Raw genomic sequence first — 22,526 nt, forward strand, 5'->3', positions numbered from 1 at the left:
TTTGCGGTTTTGGGGGGAAAGGGACCATGCCTCTGAGTTTCTGAAACTGTATAAGAGGATAGTGAACAGAGTATGCAACACCAATGTGTTGATTAACTTTTCGTCTGTTTGTAAGAAAAAAAAAGAAAGAAAGAAATAAAATAGATTCAGTATATTTAAATTTGTGATTAAGAGATTATCACTCACCTTTTATAAGCAGTCTTGTGGGTTCAATTTTCAGTTTGGGCACCGCCTATAGTATCATACTGAAATATTAGAGATGTACAAAGCGTGGTTGTTACGTTACATGAATCTTGTAGCTGTCATTTAAAAAAAAAAAAAAAAAACTTGCAACCCGATGTTTCTATGTTACAACTTCCTGAAAGCAAGAAAGGTATCTCTACCCACGCAGCACTGCACTCTAGTGGACAAATAGTAAACCTACTCATTAAAAACTGGTTTTTCCTTTATTTCAGCGGGAGGGCGATAGCAGGTAGCAAGCAAGACGGCCCACAAAAGTGCACATGATTTAACTCCTTGCAAGATGGAAAAAAAAAATGTTGTATGTCCCTTTCAAGATTTTTTTTATTATTATTATGACAGCTACAAGATTCATGTAACGTGACAACCACGCTTAAGAATAAGAAATTAATTGCATTTAGAAGAAACTGTCCGTCATTTATTTCAATTCCACTTTTTTTAAAAAATTCTGAAACTTTTTATGGATATACCGTATTGTCATTTATTCGGAAAACATTGTAAATTTCAAAACAAAAATAAATAAATAGATTTTTACACTTTACATTTTAAGCGCTTTCCCCTTCAAAAACGTTCCTTTTCGGGCAGTTCAGCGTTCCCAGTGTTTCTTCCGTTGTTGACAGACTTCCCGGAACTCGCTGTAGTGGATTGGAGTTCTCGTATGGTATTTTCCTAAGTCACGTTTATAGTTTAGAAACGATGTTGATTCAAAGTTACTTTATGTTTGAGAAAGAGGAAAAGAGTCCTTAAAACCAGCTGGTTAAAAAAAAAAAATGGTTTAAACCAAGAAACGAAAAATGTTCGTAAAATCTTGATGAACATATATTTGTGGTTTATCACGTTTCACTCCCGTATATTATTCATATTTTATTCACACCTAAATTCCCCATTCATTACTCAAATTAATTATACTACAAAAGCAACTTTTTTAAAATAAGTTTATGAATGTTTCTTTAATGATTTTTTTTATAGTTTATTATTATTGTTATGCAATTGCAATCAAAGAAAAATTCTAAATATTGTTTCATTTTAATAATGTTTACTATTGATAAAATATATTGAAACGCCATACTTTTCTTGGGGGGAGGGGTGTCATACAAACTCCACGAAAAGCATTTATTAAAATCTGAAGTATCTTTGGTATATACTTATATATAAATGGGTTAGAGCCAAAGTGAACTCAAATAATTCATATCTTTATTATTCACTTTTCTTACTGATATGCAAATTAAGTCGTTGTATTTCTTTAACTTGGACTAATAAAAGTCGTAGTGAACTAACTTGGACTTAATTAGTTCTTCTGTACTGTGCAGTATTTTGAAATTGTCATATGTAATTCTGTATAATGGTTTCACTCGTGTAACTCTATCTTTTTGTCCTTCTCAAATGGCTTTTGACAATTAGACAATTATATTAAAAGTATGTAAAGATCAGTACAATGTATTTTTATTAGGAGTCCTTCGTGAGTGAGTTGGCAGACGCATCGCATTTGTGGCCAATTAGTCCCGGTTTCGAGTTCAAATGGAAGACAATTTCTTTCGGATGTAAGTCGAGAAACGGTTTGGACTCCGCTTTAAGCTTATGAGACCGCTTGCAGCATAATCCCGTTGTTGTATTATAACACCAAGGCGAAACAAATTTATTTCTGTCCATATGTGATGTAAATACATGGAGCAAATTATTTAAACCAAAGAGCCTGGTTTAAATAAAATATGCCGGGTTTAAACCCAAAAAACGTCTTTTTAAATTAAAAAAAAACATGGTTTTTGCCAACCCTGCTTAAAACAGAGAAGGTGAATCATAACAGATGTCCTACGTTTTGTCAAATACGTACGATACCACGAATGAATGGTGCTTATTGCTGGTGCATTGTCATGATGCAACATCTGAATCTGGTTTCTTGACAATTCAGCCCTATCCTTGCATACTTCCAACTTGCTGAAAACACTATTGTTTTTCTATCTCCTGGCCACGTTGTACAAACTAATAATGGACGAAGCCTACAGTTTTATTTTTGTTAAAGTGTTCTTAAAAATGTTCATTATAATTTCCTTGGAAAGCTATTCCTAATAAATTTCAAGACTGATTTACTTTCTAACCGCCAATGAACTCTCGCAGTACAATTTTTTTCTTTCATCTTGAGTATTTCAGCAAACATTTGATGTCTAGTTCCTATACTGGTTTTCATTTCGTCAGCAACTTGTCAAACACTTAAAATAACACAATTTCCATGAATCATTACTCCGATGAACAGCTGCTGCACGTCTTCAGTCCAGAGGATGTGGCTCGTCTACTAATGATCATAGCGAAACGTGACAAACGGCAGTACGTCGTCAAAACCTGTCGCTAAGTGTGCTGAGTAACCACAGCACGCTCTGTGTACTGGTTAATGAACTCGTGAATAAATAAACACTGTTAATACGCATGTTTGGCTTTTGCGTTTGTTTATACCCTGCCTAATCTCATAAGTTTTGAACGCATCTTCTTTCCAAATGGCATATAAACAGACCAATGTCGTACGATTCATTCTGTATTATTCAATATAGCGTATACAAGCTGTTACAGAAATTGCAAAGGTGTATGTAATTATGAGGAGTTAAAATGTAGATTTTAATTTGTAATGCTGGTGGCTTCTCCTGTAGAATATATGAGGGCTATCCAGAAAGTAACTCAAGTTCTGCAATAAAAGACAAGGCAGGAAAAAGTAGACATTTTTCATTATATACCAGATGAACCTGCGCTGTCTACTCAGCGCATCGTACTCACACAAGTAAAGGATAGGAAACTCACAAAGGAAATGAATTGCTATGTATGGATGTTGGAGTGAGTTTAGAAAATATGTAGAAGTAACACGATATCAAGTGGAAGTATTTTTTTTGTTTCTAAACAACCCATATCCTTCCGGATACGCTTCATTGCGTCTCTTGAGGCCTTTGAAGTTGCCTGCATACAATACGTTTTGCTATTGATTTAAGTATAGCGCCTGCAATGTCCGTCAACCCACCGTACGTAACTTCTCTACTGGTTGCCTAACAACGTAGTTTCGTCCTGCAACAACAATAATCTTACGGGCTCAAAACGCCCCTAAAATGTTGAATAGAACAATAACTACACGGTTCTTGAAAATTTAAATGAGAACTGGACAATCTACATAAAATTTGGAATCGACCAGTGAAAACGGCACTTATGGTTTTCGAGATCTCATTGTCGAAAGATATTGGAGACAAACATATAAACTTTCCTTTGGAGACAAACATATAAACCTAGCATTGTAATATATAGACTAGCCGAACCTGCGCTCTCTAAACAGCGCATCATTCACATATGAGCATCAATCTCCTTCTCATTCCTCACATCATCTGTACTTGTCCCTTTACAGACAGAAGTGAAAGACGTCTTGATAAAAATCGGCAAGGGGTATCATAAAGAGGAGATTTTTTCGATTGTAAGATTGAGCCTACTTCAGGATGGAGTTTCTAATTCATGCATGATCAGCGTTTTCTTTCTTTTTGTATGCAGTACATCATAAGCAAATACATTACATACATAATTAATTATAATGTCAGTGATATATGGTGTTCATTGGACAAAAAAAAAAAAAAAAACTCCAAACAATAGATTTATCTTAGCCTGTAGAAATGGTTATCTTTCGGTTTTCATCATTTAGCCATAAAAGAAACGCCTGATGGATATGCAACCCCTGTATGCAATTATGTTGTGTTGGAATGTATAACTCGTAGGATTTTTTTTTTTTTAATTTCGACACTTCCAAGTGTAACCCTAAAAAATGCAATAAAGAATAAGGGCCACGGTTTTTAAATATTCATTTAGAACTGGACAATCTACACAAAATTTAGAATCGACCAGCGAAAACGGCACATTTCTAACACTTGTGGTTTTCTTGATCCCATTGTCGAAAGTATTGGAGACAAACATATAAACCTAGCATTTTAATATATAGACTAGCTGAACCTGCAGTGTTTACTCAGTGCATCGTTCTGGTATGACCAGGAATCTCCTTCCCACTGTGCGTGTCTCAGTACTCACACAAGTAAAGGATAGGAGACTCACACAGGCAGTGAATTGATATGTATAGATGTTGGAGTGAGTTTGTGGCAAATTTGTAGAAGTAACACAATATCAAGTGATTTTTTTTTTTCTAATAAATCCATATCTGTCCAAGTACGCCTCACTGCGTCTCTTGAGGCCTTTGAAGTTGCCAGCATGCAATAGGTTTAGCCATTCAGATTTAAGCAAAGCACCTGTAATGTCCATCAACCTGCCATACGTAACTTCTCTATTGTTTGCCTAACACCGTAGTTTCGGCTACAACAATGTAAATCTTATGTGCTCAAGACGGCCCCTTAAATGTTGAATAGAACAATAACGTCTTGGTTTTTGAAAATTAGAATGAGAACTGGACAATCTACACAAAATTTGGAATCGACCAGCAAAAATAGCACGTTTCTAGCACTTGTGGTTTTCGAGATCTCATTGTCGAAAGGATTGGAGACAAACATATAAACCTAGCATTTTAATATACAAGGTGTTTCAAAACAATACCGACAACGTTTGGGAGGTGATTCTTCACACCAAGATAAGCCAAAAAGTATAGACCAACCTGAGTGCACAAATACAAATACTCTGTCCAAAAATACATGTTTCAGAAAACTGCAATACTCATGCATAATTTTTTATAGATGGAGTTGGACTACAGGCATGTAATTTGAAGTACTCACCAACTACCTCTATAAAAATTGTTACGGAAGTACCGCAGGATTTTGAGACATTGATATATGAATAGGGCACATATTAGTTCCTAAGTGAAGTCTTGACCCGACTACGGTGTCCCATAGTATTGGAGCTATGGACCTTTTAAAGTTCAGTTTTTCATGTTTTCGGCAGCCTATAACTCCGAAAGGAAGCATTTGTGCACCCAGGTTGGTCTATACTTTTTTGTCTTATCTTGGTGTCAGGAATCACCTCCAAAACGTTGTCGGTGTTGTTTTGAAACACCCTGTATAGATAGTTTGAATCGACACTCTTGCAATACTATTTCAATATAGTCGCCATACAAGTTTATACACTTATATAGCGACGAACAGGCCTACAAAGTTCATTGTCATAAAAAGTTGCTGCTTGTAAATTCAACCATTCCTGCACACCAGCTGAAGGTCTGTGTTATCATCAAAGCGCTGGTAACTAGCTGGCCCTTCATGTGGGGAAACAAGTAGTAGGCACTTGATGCAAATTTGGGCTATATGGCGGATGGTCGAAAACCTCTTAATGAAAGGTCTGTAAGAGTTTCTGAGTTCGCTTGGTCAAGTGCGAGCGGGTATTGCTATGACGCAACAGGACTTTTTTACTCAGTTTTTCTCGGCGTTTCTTTGAATTGCTCTTCGTATCTTCTGTAGTGTTTCACAGTATTTTCTAGCGATAATTTTTGCACCACGTCCCGAAAAGTCGATTAATACACCTTTTCTACCTCAAAACACAGAAGCCGTAAGTTTTCTTGCAGACACGGTTTGCAAGCATTTTGTGTGTGTGTGTGTGAACTGATATGTCCTATTTCATGTACTTTTTTTTTTTAACAATTAACGATCTGAACCGAATTCTCGTCCCCAGTAACGATAAGATCAATAAAGCAATCGCTGTCTTTGTTATAGACCTCAAGGGATTTCAAGGCGGCTGCGATCCTCCCGAGTTTTGCGTACTTCTGTCAAAATTTTTGAAACTCATCTTGCATAAAACTTATGGTAGCCTAATTTTTGCGTCATAAATTCATGCCGTAAGCTCTGTGAAATTTGCGGAAACTCAAATAAGAGCTGTGTGATCGTAAAACGGCGATTTTCACGAATCTGATCATTGATTTTTGCGACCAGTTCATCTGTCAATGCTCTGTCTCTCACTTTATCTTCCTCGAAAACATTTGTGTGACCAACGCCTCACTATACTTTCACTCATCACATCTTTACCGTAAACTTCACACAGTTTTCGATGAATGTGAATCAGTTTAATGTTTTTCACCAGCAAAATTAGTAACTGACCTCACTTTATAACTGGCTGAATTTTCAATCGGAGCACTCATGTTAACAATGTATTGTGAATAGGCAAAGTCCCAGCACAATATAGCAGCGCTTGCACCGCCGCTAGTGGCATCCCGCCGTATCGTGTGTAACTTTCTGGGCAGCCCTCGTATATATGTAATGAAACATATAATTGTGGGACAATGACTCAGTGTTAGGGCACTCATCTCTAGTGTGAGGGGCCCCTGGTATGATCTCAAGGTATGTGAGTTTGTAGTGGACAACATTATACCTGTGGGATTTCTCTGGGCTCACCCGTTTCCTTCCACATTCTCATTCTACCAGCTCATATTCGTTAACTTTCATTAGTCATTTATCTCTTAGCCTACAAAACGTAATTGTAGGACGTGAAACTAGAAATAACATTTCATTAAACAAATATATAGCTTTCCCATTGGTCTAGTTGCTAGCGTACGTGCCTTTGGCGCATGGGATCCGAGTTCCATTCCGGATGAGAGAGCATTGAACGCATTACTGTGGTTCGGATTTGACCTTAACACTCTCACTCCCGAGCGAGTTTATAGTGAATATTACTTTCAGGTAAACTTAAGAAAAAAAATCGTTCAATTTCATCTTCATTTTCAACATATTGATAATCATATTTCTTCTCAAGCATCCGTGGGTATTTATGTTCCATACAGAGGCCTGGCCCCGCATAGCGCAGCCACACTCGTTGTTGCCTTTGGTGCGACCGATCCGATTGCAAGTTGAAAAATGTAAAAACTTTTTCAGGCCAGCCTTCCTGAGAAGTTTTCCTTGGTTTTCCTCATTCACACCAGTCAAATGTCGGGATGGTATCTAACATTAATATCCTTGTCCGCTTCCTTCCTTCCCCAATTTTGCAGGCAGTGTGATCGCTGAGGAGCTCATACGTGATGGGTTAACATGACCATAGCTGCCGAAGCTCCAGAAATCCTAATCCATGGAAGGCTATTCCTATTTCCATTTGTGGATCATGCGGCTTAGAAGAGTAACAGTTGTCTGCCACGAGTAGTACACGTGGCCATAGAAACTGATTCGTCGTGTCCACCAGTGGCACATGCGGCAGCGAGAGTGTTAAAGTGTAGCTCCACGTCTTATATGGCGTCAGTGCTGGAAATGGATGCTATCTTCAACAAACAACAAAAATAATTATTGAACAGTGCTTTCGGAGCATTTTCCAGGACATATACTAATTACTAGTTGTTAGGGAGTACGAAACGGTAAAATGTTAACCTAATTTTTAAAGAACTGACAATCATAGACGATAATGTTCAGATGTAGTGTTTGCAGTTGGTAGTATTTGCTATCATCATATTCATTGCTTAAATCAGTTACATTTCTCGACGAATAAAAATATTCCGTATTTAGCTAAAAGATAAGTACGAAAATACGAGGTGTGATCAAAAAGTACAGTGAATCAATTTCCTTCAAAGTACTCACCTTGGCTTGCGATGTACTTATTTCAACGTTCGTTCAACAATTGGAAGTCTTCTTTCTTCAGGGTCTTGAACTGCGCCGTCATCACCTTCTCGATGTCGGGAATAGTGTGAAAAGGTCTTCCTTTTAGCATGATTTTACTTCTGGGGAAGAGCTAGAAGTTGCTTGATAAGAGTAAGTTGAATGCGGACAGAGAGGATTTTTATTTTTTTTTTTTTCAAAAACTCGCGGTCGTCAGTCAATAGTTGGGGAACGAATTTCATACTCACTTTTCTCATTTACGAATTGGCGGGTTAAAATGCTTTGCTCGAATCCGTACGAGATGTTTAGTTTTTCGGAATGCTCTCGAATAGTCATTCGCTTGTTTGAACCTATCATTTGTGCCACTTTTGAATCGCTCATACCACTTTGTTAACAGTCTTCAATGTCACCGCCTCATTGACACTTTTTTTGTAGCTTAAAACAGAACTTAAAGTTGACGCATTGCTTGAAATCCATGATACGCGACACACCCTCACTGTTCTATCTCAAGCCAACTGATATGTTACAATTCGTTCAAATTTAACACTGGCTGTCCCAAAGGTTCAGGCTTTAGTTCTACTAGTTGAAATGGATAAAACGTCGATGGGTGGCACTGCACAACTACATTCATCGTACTTTTTGATTACGTAACTAAGGAATCTAGTGGTACTCTTAGTACTTCTAGTTATTGAAGATTTTCAAATTAATCATTATTTTTTTCTTTAAACAGCTATTTTCTTGCTTTTCTACTTAAAGCACGAAATTGGAAGTTTAAATTGTTACATAAGAAAGTTGTTGCAGTTAACGTGTATAAAATTACACAAAACATGTTTCATCTCTGAGTCCTCCCCGCTGGTCTAGTACTTAGCGCGCATTTCTTTGTTGCACGTGATCCCGAGTTCGATTTCCGGTGGGAGAGCACAAGAATTCAATTTCACAATCATAAGTTAATCATCCGCCTTCTTTAGCCTAAAAGGTATAAATGTGTGACGTTGGACTTAATTTCATTTTCGTTTGTGCTAGCATTTCCTTTCTTTCAAAAACCTTTTGTCAGAGCAATTTGGAACTGTGTGTTTTACGTACACTGTTAACCTGAAAGGAAATAGTGAAATGATTTAAGTGTCTTAACACACTTTCTATATTTGCATTTTGTCCTTTCTACTATGGACACATTTTACTTTATTGTGCCTACGTGTATGAGTAAGAAATGGGAAATCGCATTATTATTATTATTATTATTATTATTATTATTATTATTATTATTATTATTATTGTTGTTGTTGTTGTTGTATCCACGATATTATTAGCTCTTCCTTAAAGTTCCTTTCTTAGATGGCATACATCCGGTTGCGAAAAATTCCATTCCTTAATCTTTATTGTTCTGTCTTTATTTATCTATCAGGTGCCTTTCTATTGTTTTGTAATATAAATGGTATGCATTGTTTATGGTTTATGATTTGTTTACTCTCTCTTTTAGGGGGAAAACTTCTGCGTGGTGGTCTAATGCGCAGCTTTATCCGCGAACTGGGCAGAGCCGGATAATGAATGGAACATAACAAGGAATGGAAATTACCCATAAAACCTGAAAGTATGTTATTTTATATCAGTTGTGAGTGTTGCTTAGTAGTGTACGGTTACTTCAGGTCGTTTCTTGTTAAGTATTCGATCAAAATGTTTACCATATTGTATGTTTTGCTGATTTTTTCATTTCTTTCTTTGGATATCAATCTATATATTTTGTTTTGTTTGTATTTATATATTTTGCATTATTTTGATAATATTTTGCTTCAGTAAATATAAGTTCTTAAGTTATATAAGAATGATATATTAAGAGTTCTTCATTTTGTCTTGTCACGTGTTACAAATAAGGTAAAATTAGAGAAGAGAATAATATTGCTTCCGTCCTTTTCTATTAAAATCACGGTCAGAAGTTTCTTGGTGTTGTATATTGAACGTGAACGTTTAAATTCATTTACAAAGCCTGCTCCTGACACCACAGAAGGCTTGATATATTTACAAATGTAATCAATGGTACAGGCTTAGCTGAAATTGCAAATTACTAATTGCAGGAGGAAGGGTGGAGGCTGTTAAAGTGTCCATACGTCTGAGATTTGTGTTTTTAATGGTGAAGCTGTGTGATCCACCAATCTGTGGTTTTATTTTGTGTCAGTAAGTTTCTAACATATTTGTTTCCATGGGACAATTTTTTTTTCTTGTGTTTTCTTTGTGAATAATCAAGAGTTCAAACGCGATGATTAAGCTGGAATATTACAAAGAGCTGACTTGGCGAGAAACAATTCCACCGATATTACAAGCCTAATTCATCAAAAATAACATGGGAATGTGTTAGCAAAGTTAGGCAATTCAAAATCAGTGCACTGAAACCAATGGCAGGCATGCATATGCATTTCGTATTTGTTGAATCTAAACGCCATGTATTATGTTTTCGGCAAACTTCCTACAGTGAATAATACTTTTATTAATACGAATTACAGATACAAATTAGCATTCGTGTACCTATGGACAGTTAAAATGTGATATGAAAAGCACATGTTTTTAAAATTAAACTAAATCTCTCAGTAATAAATCTTGTATGAGTAGAAGATTGCGGTGGACACTTTAAACCTCCTTTGGTCGATACTGAAATGCGCAGACCCTTCGTCCCTCGAGGGCTAATATTGAGAATCTTATATACCAGATAGTTACAACGTCCATTCTTGGAAATTTACTTGTAATCTGAAGTGTATGTTTCAAAAGGAGTGGCTAATTTCTTTCTTTCTTTTGATGAGAAGGTGGTGACTTTTTTTTTTTTTTTTTTTTTTTTTTTTTTTTTTTTTTTTTTTTACTCATTGTTACAATTAGGTTAATGAATAATGGGAAAAACTTTATTTTGAAACATGAGCTCTCAGTACCTAAGCGTGTCGGGTAATAATTGATTTTGAAGGCTTATTTCAAGATATTGAGAAACGTCTAGAAAACACTACCTTACTCTGCAAGGTAACATTTAGTAAGCGCTGGAAAGTTACGCAGAGAAATTGTAATATTGTTCTTATATCTTTCTGACACATTTTGAGACAAAGTAAGATTCGGGATACTTAACCCTAGGAGGTTCTGACATTCGTGAATGCATAGCTAGAGTAAAATATTAGTTCTATAGTTCTGCAGCTCATTTAAGCTTGTATGTACCAGACTGCTTTTAATATAGGTCGTTATTTCTGCAACTGGAGTTCTTTATTTTTTAATTTAATTCGCTAAATAATTGTCTGATTGTACCCAGTCAAAAGACAAATAACAGCGCGTTCATCGAAAATCAGACCTAATCATTCGGGTACGCGAAACACCAATTTACAATTTACAAATGGAAACGGGGTGAATCATTACTTAAATTTGACTAAACGAAATTGAATTATTTAGAAACGGGGATATAAATATATATATATAAAAAATAAATAATTCGTTACACATATGTGAAGAGCTGCGTTCCAAAAGGATACATGTCCATCTGAAGCAGCCTTTGCCAATATATATATATATATATATATATAACCTCTACAGCCGTGATAAGATTACATGCAAACTACAATTTTTCAGGTGGTAGCTTAAAGGAACAAATATTTTACTGGTTGGAAGTGTGTATTTCATTCGATATAAATGCAAACGACAAATAGTATCCAGTTGAAATCTTAATTTGGAACTTTTGGTGACATGTACCATTTTGGTTGGCACCTCCTCATTTGTGACGAAACTGCACAAAGTAAATTGAGTAGGCCTAACCCTTGTACAGGTTTAAGACTAATACACTTGAAATGAAAAACTCGCAAAGCTAAACATGGAACTAATAATGTGTGCAATACTTTACCAGATGATAAATTATTCCTGCTTGTCGGAAATATTTGTTGACAGTTGATCGTTAAATAGTAAATCCACTGACTCACTCAACAGATCTCGGAAAGAGGTGAAGAACCTTGAAATTCATGTAAATATTTTCCCTGCACTCTAGGCTGTACATAGACCGGATATTGTAGAATGCGACCCCTTAAAGGAGAAGAAAAAACAGGATTTTGCAAATTGCGAACCCCAAGGGGAGAGATGATACTTATATTTTTATTTATTTAGTTTATTTATTTATTTATTTATTCAGCAGATCTCTGAAATTTACACGTTTTGCGCAAATATTCTCCCAGGGCTCTAGGCTATAAATAAGACGGAATTTTGCGAAATGCGATCCCTAAAAAGAGAGAGGAGGTGAATGTGATTCTTTTATGCCAGTATTTGAAACGAAGCATGACTATGTCATGTGAAGACGAATAAGTTAGCAAGCTAAACAGAAGAATTAATAATAACGGGTTAGGGTGGGCAACCCACCTTCTCGTGGTGAGTTCTGGATGATTTCGGAGTATTAGAATGTGAATCCAAGATCAACCAAGAGCCGAAAGAACAATCCGAATAAGAGTCACTAAAGTATTTTCTTGAAATTAGAGAAATGTGAAAACATGATGTGCTATTAATAAATAAATAAGAGAACTTCATGGATTAGGAATTAGATTTCTTGGCTTTCAGCATCTATGGTCATGTTAACCCGTCACCATTAGGAATGACGTCCACCGGTGATCACACTATCCGAGAAAATGGAAGAAAGAAAGGATTGGGGGAGGTGAGAAGCGGCCTGAGACCTGTACGTTAGGTAAATCCCGGAATTTGCCTGGTGGGAATGATGAAAACCCAGGAAAGCCTCACTCAGGATGGCTGGCTTGAAAAAGGTTTTAGACTTTTTCGACCGAGTGTCCCCACCGGGAATCGAGCCCGGGGCCGAAAAGGCAGCTTGAAACTACGTAGGACCAAAACAAGAAAAAAATTAACAAATCAACATTTTTTACACGTGAATTTTGAGTTTTGGTCGTTTCATAGCGTGGAAAGGAGTAAAAACGATACAATTTTCGCATTAAAAACATTAAAGCTAACGAACTTTACCGAAAAAAAAGAAAGTTTTCTCGCTAACAAGACACGCTGGAAGCGCGAAAAATGGTAAAGAAAGCGGTCCATGACATGCTTCTTGCTCACCTTTCGCCGCAGAAAACTGAGGCTCTTCATACAGTGTAAGAAGCTGACCAAGAAATCTGCAGTTTTGCATGTAAATTACTCTAACCCAGTGACAGCCTTTCCGTAACTTGCTCAAACGTTTTTAAGTTTTCGACCCACTTTACTATATATTAGGCGTAGAAAATATAAATTCTCATGCAAGGAGTCGATTTGGCTAAGATTCGAAAGTACAAAAAGACAATAACGGAAAAGTTATTTAGAAACGATTGTGTAACTCCAGGAAAGTCAACTCAAATATTGTCTATGTACCTTTCAGATATTTTCCATAAACCCATGCGAAGAACGGGCATTCTGGTAGTGTTAGTATGTGCAGCACTTTCAGATCAAAAGCTACATCAGCAGTAGCCGCTGATACGTGATACTTAGCGCAGCTTGCCGGATTTAGAATTCTCCTTTTACTTCTTACTCTTTCTCCATCTGATAAATAAATTGACAGAACTATCCGTAATGTCAAAGCTGTTTTTCCGATAAAATTTAGAATTTTTACTATGCACATTAGAAATATAAATATCAAGTAAATTTACTTAATTGTTATTTATTCCACTAGAAGTGATAAAAGCGCGTCGTTTCTTTCATGCTGCTATTATATCATCTATAACAGTTTGTACTTTATCGCTATCTGAGCCTGAGTTGTAAATTTATTATAATGAGTTCCAAATTTTGTTACACACTATTTCTTGATTTTTTTTTTATTTTTTATTTTTTATTTTTTTATTTTATTTTTTAAGGAATTAAAGAAAAGTTATAACCACTTCATTTGCTTAAGACATTTTCCGTAGCATATAAGAACATGCAATACTTACTTTATTCGCTACAATAACAAAGAAAGCAAAGGACCGTTTATAAAGCCAAGTGGCTATGCCTCCCCCCTCTCTAGTTATTTCAGCTTTGCCTCCTGTAGGTGCTTCAAAACAGTCGATTTTAGGTGCTGCAATAATTTATGATATCATGTTTATGCCTAGAATTTCGTTCAGCAGTCCTGACATCCTTACATTGAATAGAAGGGGGAAATGGATTATGAAATAGTGAAACATGAAACGCGAAGCGAAAAAAGAATACACACGGGGTAAAGAAGTGATTGTTTTAAAAAAAATGTTTTACGAAAGAAACATAATCTTATTACTTTTTTCCTTAAACTACTCGTATTATACATATTCATCTAATTAAAGAAAAAATATGTCATCTAATAATTACAGTTAATAAGTTTCTTTTTCTTTCTTTCTTTTTTGTAATGGGGTTATTCGTTCGATTTCTTATAAGAAGAAAATGTTGAATAACATTTCAATTAGATGCAAGACCCAACTTACGCTGAAATTTTGCACAGTAATTTTATATGAAAACAGTTAAACGTTTACCAAGACAAACAACATGTAACTTGCACGTACATGCTCGTAATTATTTTTTATTTATTTATTTATTTTATTTTATTTTTTTTTCATCCATTTATTCTTTTCTAAATTAAAAAAAAGTAATACCAAGGATAATAAAGATGGTATATTGTATTTGATCGATGAAACTCATCCGATCGTAACCAAAATTGGGATAGTGATAGAAATTCACGAACTTAGTATACATGTGAGATATAAAATGCCTTTGATTCCTTAGTTAAGGTTACACTTAGTGAGAAGATATTATGTATTGCATACTATCGACGAAACTCATTTGACCTTGACCAAACGTTGCATGGTGATAGATAACGATACATGCAGTACACATATGAAATATATGATATGCAGAGTATTATTGGTTGTCGAGTTACTTGCCATTAAATTGGGGTCTGGACTTAGTGAAATGAAGAATTTTCACTAAAACACGATCTATAAAATCCATCCGACCTTGACCAATCTTGGCACGGTGGTAGACGTTGACGAACTTAGTATATACATTTGACCTCAATATGAAATATTATGGTGTACAAATCTTTGGTTTCCGAGTTATTAGTCATCGAGGTTTGATTTGAACTCAGTGAAATCAAGAAATTTCACTAAAACCGATCGATGGAACTGATCCGATCTTGATCAAAATTAAGGTGGTGAGAGAACTTTTTAAGCTTAAGTACACATTTGAAATATGATATCCAGGCCTTTGGTTCACAAGTTATTAACCATCAAGTTTCGGGTTTGAACTTAACAAACATATTAAACGTTTAGTAAGTGCAGTGTGTATTTACAATAAATAAATAAATAAATAAAAATCCTGAAAGTTAATGAAGGACGAGCGTTGCAGCTATAGGGAAATTTAATAGTTTTACTTGTGAAGTCGAATAACACAGACTAAAGAACCATTCAATAAGAAAAAGGACTGCTAACATCAAAAATGTGTCGTTGGACGTTCGAAAACGATTTGTTATGAATCTGGTATGGAGCGTGGCGCTTTACGGATCAGAGACGTGGACATTGAGAAAAGCTGAAATATCCGAGTTGGAAGCATTTGAAATGTTGTGTTGGCGCATATCATAGACCGAAAGGAAAAGGATCGAAGACGTACTAAAGGAAGGTAATGAAGGACGACAGATCATGAAGATAATAGGAAAAAGAAGAAATAGCATGTCCATTTTATTCGGCACTCCGATTGGATCACCGTGTTCATAGAGGGAAAGGCATAAGGAAAACCAGGAAGGGGAAGACCAAGGATAGAATGTCTAGATGCAGTTACGAAGAAGAGACCTTATTAAATTATAAAACAGCTCTCCCAAGGAAGAGAAAAGGTTTAAAATTTCCATGTTGCTCACCAACCTATGGTTGAGGTGATCAACAAGAAAAATTGTAGAGTCAGCAGTTAATGTGCTAATATCATATTTATAGGTAGTGTGTCTGGCATTGGCAACATTCGCAATAGTGCGAAAAGCCAGTACATTGTAATGTTTGTTGCTAAAGAACAGCACCGCGCAAATTCAATTGGACGAAGCAGAAAACCCGTTCAAGGACAAGTAACTTGGCATTTGTACATCTGAATGTGTGTATTATTATGTAGTACGTTATGGTAGTATGTAATGATTAAACAATATCCGGAAAGTCACTGGAAATATCAGAATTATTTCGTTATTTCTCACTAATACTGATAGTAAATAAATCCTTACAAGGGAGGGTCACGAAGTGGCTCCACTGAGATCCGAACGAGAAATTGTGTTTGCATTTGATATATTATAACTAGACGAATCCCGAAGTTAACACTTGCCACCGGGCAGAATGTTGTGAGTTGAAACATATTTTGTACTGTAAAAGCTACAAAGCTGGCAGAATAGTTTGAACCGGGTCATTTGTTCAGAAACGGTTGGGTAAATGGAAAGCTCGGCGAACACATATCCCATCATTTTCAAGAACACGCTTTTTGGGATAAAATAAGTTTGCCCTAGGGTCCCAGATGGGGTCCAACTCAAAATTTTGAAATGGCAGGGGGATTAAGTACCACATCGTTTGAAAGCTGTTGTTAAATGAAAGAAGATTGAGCAAGTCTCGACTTTGTATGACAGTCCTGTGCAAATTGGCGGCGGGTCCAAATCTAAACAAAAGCTTAATTGAAAATCTATGGCCACTTTGAATCAAAGATGGCCGCTTAAAACCTATGTCACTCATCTGTACAAATCTGTTTTTCTCTATTATGTATTTAGAAACAATAGGAAGACTAAAGAACAATTGAATTTCGATTCACGTCAACTATTATTTCATTCCGTAACAACACATACATGTTTTGTTCCTAATGCACCTTCGTCACGGTTCTCTCGATATTATTTACGTGAATATAACGAATATATGATGAACACACAACTCTGACTTCCTATTCATACTGCTAAACAAAAGTTTAATATTTTCGGGTATTTTTCTAATTTTGTCATGCGTAGTTCATACTTAAAGGACTTGATGCACCATTCAGGTTGGGGGCTCTATTGTAAAAACCGAGCTGCGTAATCTTTGTTGGTTTGTTACAATATTCCAAAAAAATAGCATATTTATGTATAAACTTATTTTTCACGCTGACAGCCATATTGGATTACAGATTATACTCTTATATTTTTGTAGATATCTGCTATTAACCATAAACGTAAATACCGTATTTCGCTTCTGCAACACCAGTGGTTTGAGCTGGACATGCGCTCGATACATAGTGTGGCATTTTGAACTCAAGATGTCGCGTTTTTGAACATTTCACATCTTTTCGTCACTTACTGATCAACATTCATGCCAAATTTGGTTTTCTTAGCTTCAGCAGTTTGGTATGCCTACCCTTTCGATATAAGGTCGATATAAGATCCAAATGAAATCAACAAATTTCCGGGTGAAAGGTTACTGACATTTTTTAAATTTTTTTTATTATTTTTATTATTTTTTTATTTATTTTTTTTACCTAAGATTGAACCACATTTAGGGAGTTGAAAACGGGTATTCATTTATTTTTTAGCCGCGCAGATGTGTGGCAGCTATTTTGTAAAGGCGCCTGAGCGTATTTTGCACTTTTCAGAAGATTCCGTTAAACCCTGTAACTTTTTAGGTTTTAAAGATAATGAGTTCAAACCAAAACCATATAAAAGATAATGGAACGGACAACATTCTGTGTTTTGTGCACATTCAGACGTACTTTAGAACGTCGAAAAAAGATGATCTGAACATTGAGGTTGGAAACCTAGAAATATAAATTTTGGAATGTACACTTTGAAACGACTCACCTTCAGTTCTTTGTCTACATAGAGACTAGATAGTAAACAACGTTCCAAACAAGTTTCAGATCTGAAAACTTTATACTTGATTTTTTGGAAATTTTTAAACTTTGCGAATTTTCGAAAATTGTGTATTTTCACCATCAAATATCTCAGGAAGGACCGAAGTTAAAAAATCCCGAATTTGCACAAAATAGACGAAAGTTGTGCAGTAACAAGTGAGTAAAATTGCATCACTGAAATTTGAGTAGTTTGTGAGTTATAAGTTGTTGCAGTGATGTGAAATTCGCGATTTTAAAAACTGAACAGATGTGCAGGTTTTGTATTGATATAGTATCTCAGGCATACAATTTATCTATGTTTCATCAGAAGATATGCAGTCCAACAGCAAGAAATTCGAGATTTGATGCTTGTAAAAGAATTATTAATACCAGATCATATCATAGATTTGTACCTCTGACGCAAAAACAAATCAGATGTTATGAATACTCACAATCAGATTAATTTACTGATTGCAGTACTTCAGTATTTCCAGAAAATAGCATGTTGTCATTTGCATCTAATGATGTCGTAGCCTGTGTTTAAGACAGAAATCTTGGATTGGGGAATTGAAGACATCAGTCAGAAAAATAACGATCTTTTTGATCACTTTTTCCATCCCCATGTCCCAAGAACCTCTTTTAAACTATGTACGAATGACAAAGTGTGGGTGCCAATCACTAAGGTTCGCCGGAAACGCACACCACAGAGTTCACTTTCAATATCAGTGCCAAACCCTGTACACAAATTAGTCAGCTATTTACCTCACTGATGTCTTAACAGCAGTGCTGTAGGCAGAAAAGAAATAACAGACGACTTTCGTTTTTTGTACAAGATATGATTCATAAATTATGCACACTTTACGCATTCAATATTACTTTCGTGTTATTTTGACTTTTGCTACAAAGTTTATATTCACTCCAATGGCGCTTCACGATATTAAGTCCCAGTGAAAAAAAAAAAAAAAAAAAAAAAAAAAAAAAACTACTCGAGTCTCAGTGATGCAATTTTACTCACTTGTTGTTGCACAACCATCGTCTATTTTTGTGCAAATTTTGGGATTTTTCACTGTCTTTCTGAGGTATTTGATGGTGAAAATACACGATTTTCAAAAATTCGCAATGTTTAAAAATTTCCAAAAAATCAAGTATATAGTTCTCAGATCTGAAACTTGTTTAGGACGTTGTCCATTATCTAGTCTCTATGTAGACAAAGAATTGAAGGTGAATCTCATTTATTTCGTTTCAAAATGAACATTCCAACATTGCAATTTCTAGGTTTCCAATCTCAATGTTTAGAGCTTCTTTTCTCGACGTTCTGAAGCACGTCTTAATGTGTACAGAACACAGAATGTTATCCACTCTATTATCTTTCATATGGTTTTGGTTTGAGCTCATTATTTAAAACCTAAAAAGGTACAGCGTTTAACGGAATGCACTAAGAAGTTCAAAATGTACTCAGGCGTCTATACAAAATGGCCGCTACGACAAAACCTGCGCGGCTAAAAAATAAACGAATGTCTGTTTTCAACTCCCTAAATGTGGTACAAACTTAGGTAAAACAATTAATAAAAAACTAAATTTTGTCAGCAACCATCATTGGTCGATTTCATTTGGATTGCCCGTATATTGTATTTATTACTGTAGTGTAAAATACTATAAATTTATATTTTTGTGGACGTTGTACGTTGAAAATAATAGCACACTTGCTTTCCTGTTTTCATATTTGTCTCATCGTTTCCGATTTATACGGGTGGCCATGGACTTTTCAATTAAGTTTTTGTTTACATTTTGACCCGCCGCCATTTTGCACAGGATTGTTGTAGAAAGTCGAGACTTGCTTCATTTTCTTTCATTTTACAACAGTTTTCAAACGATATGCTACTTAATCCCTCTTGCCATTTGAAAATTTTGAGTTGGACCCCGTCTGGGATCCTGCGGGGGACCCTGAAGCAAATTTTTTATCCAAAAAGTGTGTTCTTGAAAATGATGGGATATGTGTTCGCCGAGTTTTCCATTTACCCAATCGTTTCCCAACAAATGACTCGATTCAAACTATTCTGTCAGGTAATTTTTTGTAGCTTTTACATTAAAATATGTTGTAACTCATGACATTCCGGCCGGTGGCACGTAGAACTATGGGATTCGTCTAGTTATAACATGTCAAATGCAAACACAATTGTCTCGTTCGGATCTCAGCGGAGCAACTTCGTGACCCTCCCTTGTTAGAATGTTTGTTACAACAATTCCAAATAGTGTAATATCTTTTCTACACTCCGAGAAGAAGAAGATAGTGTTCATAAAATGTTTGCTAGTAAAAAGAATAAATTTGTTGAAACAATAATGAAATACCTATTGGGAACAATTACTTACATGTGGGGAGCTTCATCCTGGTAAGCGTTCTCATTTTTGTTAAGGGGATATGAATTCGATTCCCAGTGGGATTACATTGGGTTCGGACCCATGTTAATCTATAGGGGACCCAGTTCGGATCCAGTCTTATATAGCCATGGTACTGTAGAACAACGCTAGAATCCAATCAAGCGAATAATGCACACATGTGGGCTTAGGAGTATGGACATTAGCAGTTTCAATAAGTCGGGAACAGTTTTAAATAAGGATAGGTTATTGACTACATAATAATTTATGCTTTCCAAGAAACTACCATAAGGAATGTCATTCCCAAAATTATTATTTAATAATAATAATAATAATTTGTAAGTTTGATGCAGAAGGGAAAATGCGCTTGAATCTTGTTCAAATGGTGCATCTTCATTGATTTTTCTCTTCTATCGTTTGGGTAGTTTTTCTGAAGTTCGCTTTTTATTTTATTTTATTTTTTATTATTATTATTATTATTATTATTATTATTATTATTATTATTATTATTAATTTTTTTTTTTTTTTTTACATCAACACATACGGTGATACTATTTTACCGAGTAGTGGATTTTAATTTTTTGACTTGTAAACTAACGGAAGATAGGAAAATAATTTGCGGATTTGAACACAGGAAACTATTAAGCCACTATTACTAATTTTCCATGTATTTATATTATCGTACACGTAAAATAATATCCATGTGTATATTATTCGAGAGGGATGACTCTATAAAGTAGTTACAAAGTTACGTGCCTTTCCAATTAATAAGAAGAAAAGTAATTAAAAAATATATGAGCATTGATTCCTGTATGCAAATGAAGAATTACGGAACAAAAATTTTAGTTATTTTAATGTGAAGTCTGCAAATAATGCTTGATGTTACCCTCTATTAACGAGTTCCGGTATGACTCTTTCTTGCGTTTGCCTGCCTCACAGAACGTCCCCTTAAATGCCTGCACTTGCCTACAACGTAATCACACTTTTGCCATGACTGAAAAAAAAAAAAAAAAAAAAAGTATTTTCTACATTTCTCTGTGGTAGGCAGGAGAGGATAAATTAAAGATGAAGGTAAGAGGAAAGACCTGCGTGTTGCAGGAAAAGACTGACTTATATTATTTCAAAAGGCGAGAGTACTCAGCAGTACATTTTCGAAGCATTGTTTCCAGGGTGGATTGATTTAAATCAGTCTAATTTAAATCACTTGATTTTTTAAATCAAAATCGCTGATTTAAATCAAACTCCCAAATAAATTAATTTAAAGTGAAAATAAATAAAATCCCGTTTCTGTTCTGTTATTTCAATTATGAAAGATAATAATCATACAATGAGACTCAAATGTATGTACAGTGCAGTATGAAAACGAGTTTCATCCAGATGATGATTAGGGAGGATCCCGCTTTGAACAAGTAAAGGGGGAAACCTGCTTTCTTCTCTTCGTAACACAGGTTTTTTTTATAAATCGTTAACTATTCCAACGGGAAAATGACCATGGACATTTAAGACGAAAATTCGTGTGTGTGTGTGTGTGTGTGTTTGTTCCCAGATAATAAAGACGTATTTAAAGGGGTCCGGTCTTTCTTTTTAAAGATTTTATAACTTTAGGCGGAATTTATGTATTTTATATGTGTTTCGTGCCGCAGGCTAGTTCCGATGTTTTAAAAATATGCCCCTGCCAAATACCAGTAACTTGTGTCATGTTGATAAAAGTTGCTGTACTTTTTACAGGAAACACTGTGTGGGATCGAAATAGGTTAACGATTGAGAATTAATTCAAAATTCAACCCCAATACTGACAAACACTGTGTGCGTGGGTTTTCTCGGGGTTCTCCCGTTTCCTCCCACTTTCTTCATTCCACCATTTCATTCATTACTCATCATCACCATCTCCTTTAGCCTAACCGGCATAACCGTGGGACATAAAACTCAGAGATTTAATTTCAACCCCAATACTTTCACTTAAATGGCATAATTAACATTTAATACTAATTCCTGATGTTTTTCCTTCAGTTCGCGACTTGTATTATACGAGGAGAAAGATTTGATTTAAATTAAAAAAAAAATCAACAAAAAATATTTTTAAAAAAATCATAATTTTTCCCACCCTGTTGTTTACGATACTTATATACAAATCATTATGAAAAAAAAATACTTTCTTATTGCACTTTACAATTTCGGAATTTAATAAAACCTTATGTATATTTACGTAACTTTTTTGTAAACATTATTTTACGGAACAAATGAATATTCTTCAACTATGTTTTAATTTGATTTACCTCTGATATGTTATTCGAAAGCAAACATGTGAAGCCACAGACAAATATGTGAGTGTTACACTTGTAATTCAAATAAATACTGACATTACATGTATAAACAATCATTATCCAAATACTAGTCATGTAGGGAAGGTTTAATACAGACAATACTACGGGGGTTCAGGAAAATTGGTCCGCGCTAGACTTGAGGAATTTCATGTATATTTTGGAACTTCCTCGTGGATATACGGTTAGCAAACTCGTCTTCAGCAAGAGTTAGGTTTTGATTACCAGTAGGAGCACGTGGTTCAAATTCTATGTTAAACAGCAGGTCTAC

General features: G+C 35.3%; 1 protein-coding gene across 5 annotated transcripts in view; it reads left to right on the forward strand.

Annotated features, from left to right (window-relative positions):
• Positions 1-22,526, forward strand: part of Su(H) (recombining binding protein suppressor of hairless) — a 697,852-nt gene that overhangs the window by 48,152 nt on the left and 627,174 nt on the right. For 3 of the 5 annotated variants that reach the window (XM_081762936.1, XM_081762937.1, XM_081762938.1), the window contains exon 3: positions 9,241-9,351. Coding sequence is in view for 2 of the 5 variants with exons in the window: in XM_081762930.1 (XP_081619056.1) it covers positions 9,435-9,448 (14 nt within the window). In the remaining 3 variants the exon portion in view is untranslated. Of the gene's footprint in view, positions 1-9,240; positions 9,352-9,419; positions 9,449-22,526 lie in introns of those variants that run through there. The other 2 variants (XM_081762930.1, XM_081762932.1) reach the window with 1 other exon arrangement.

This window comes from Thermobia domestica, chromosome 6 (genome assembly GCF_964235325.1).
Source record: "Thermobia domestica chromosome 6, izTheDome1.hap1.1, whole genome shotgun sequence".
Classification (NCBI taxonomy): Eukaryota; Metazoa; Arthropoda; class Insecta; order Zygentoma; family Lepismatidae; genus Thermobia; species Thermobia domestica.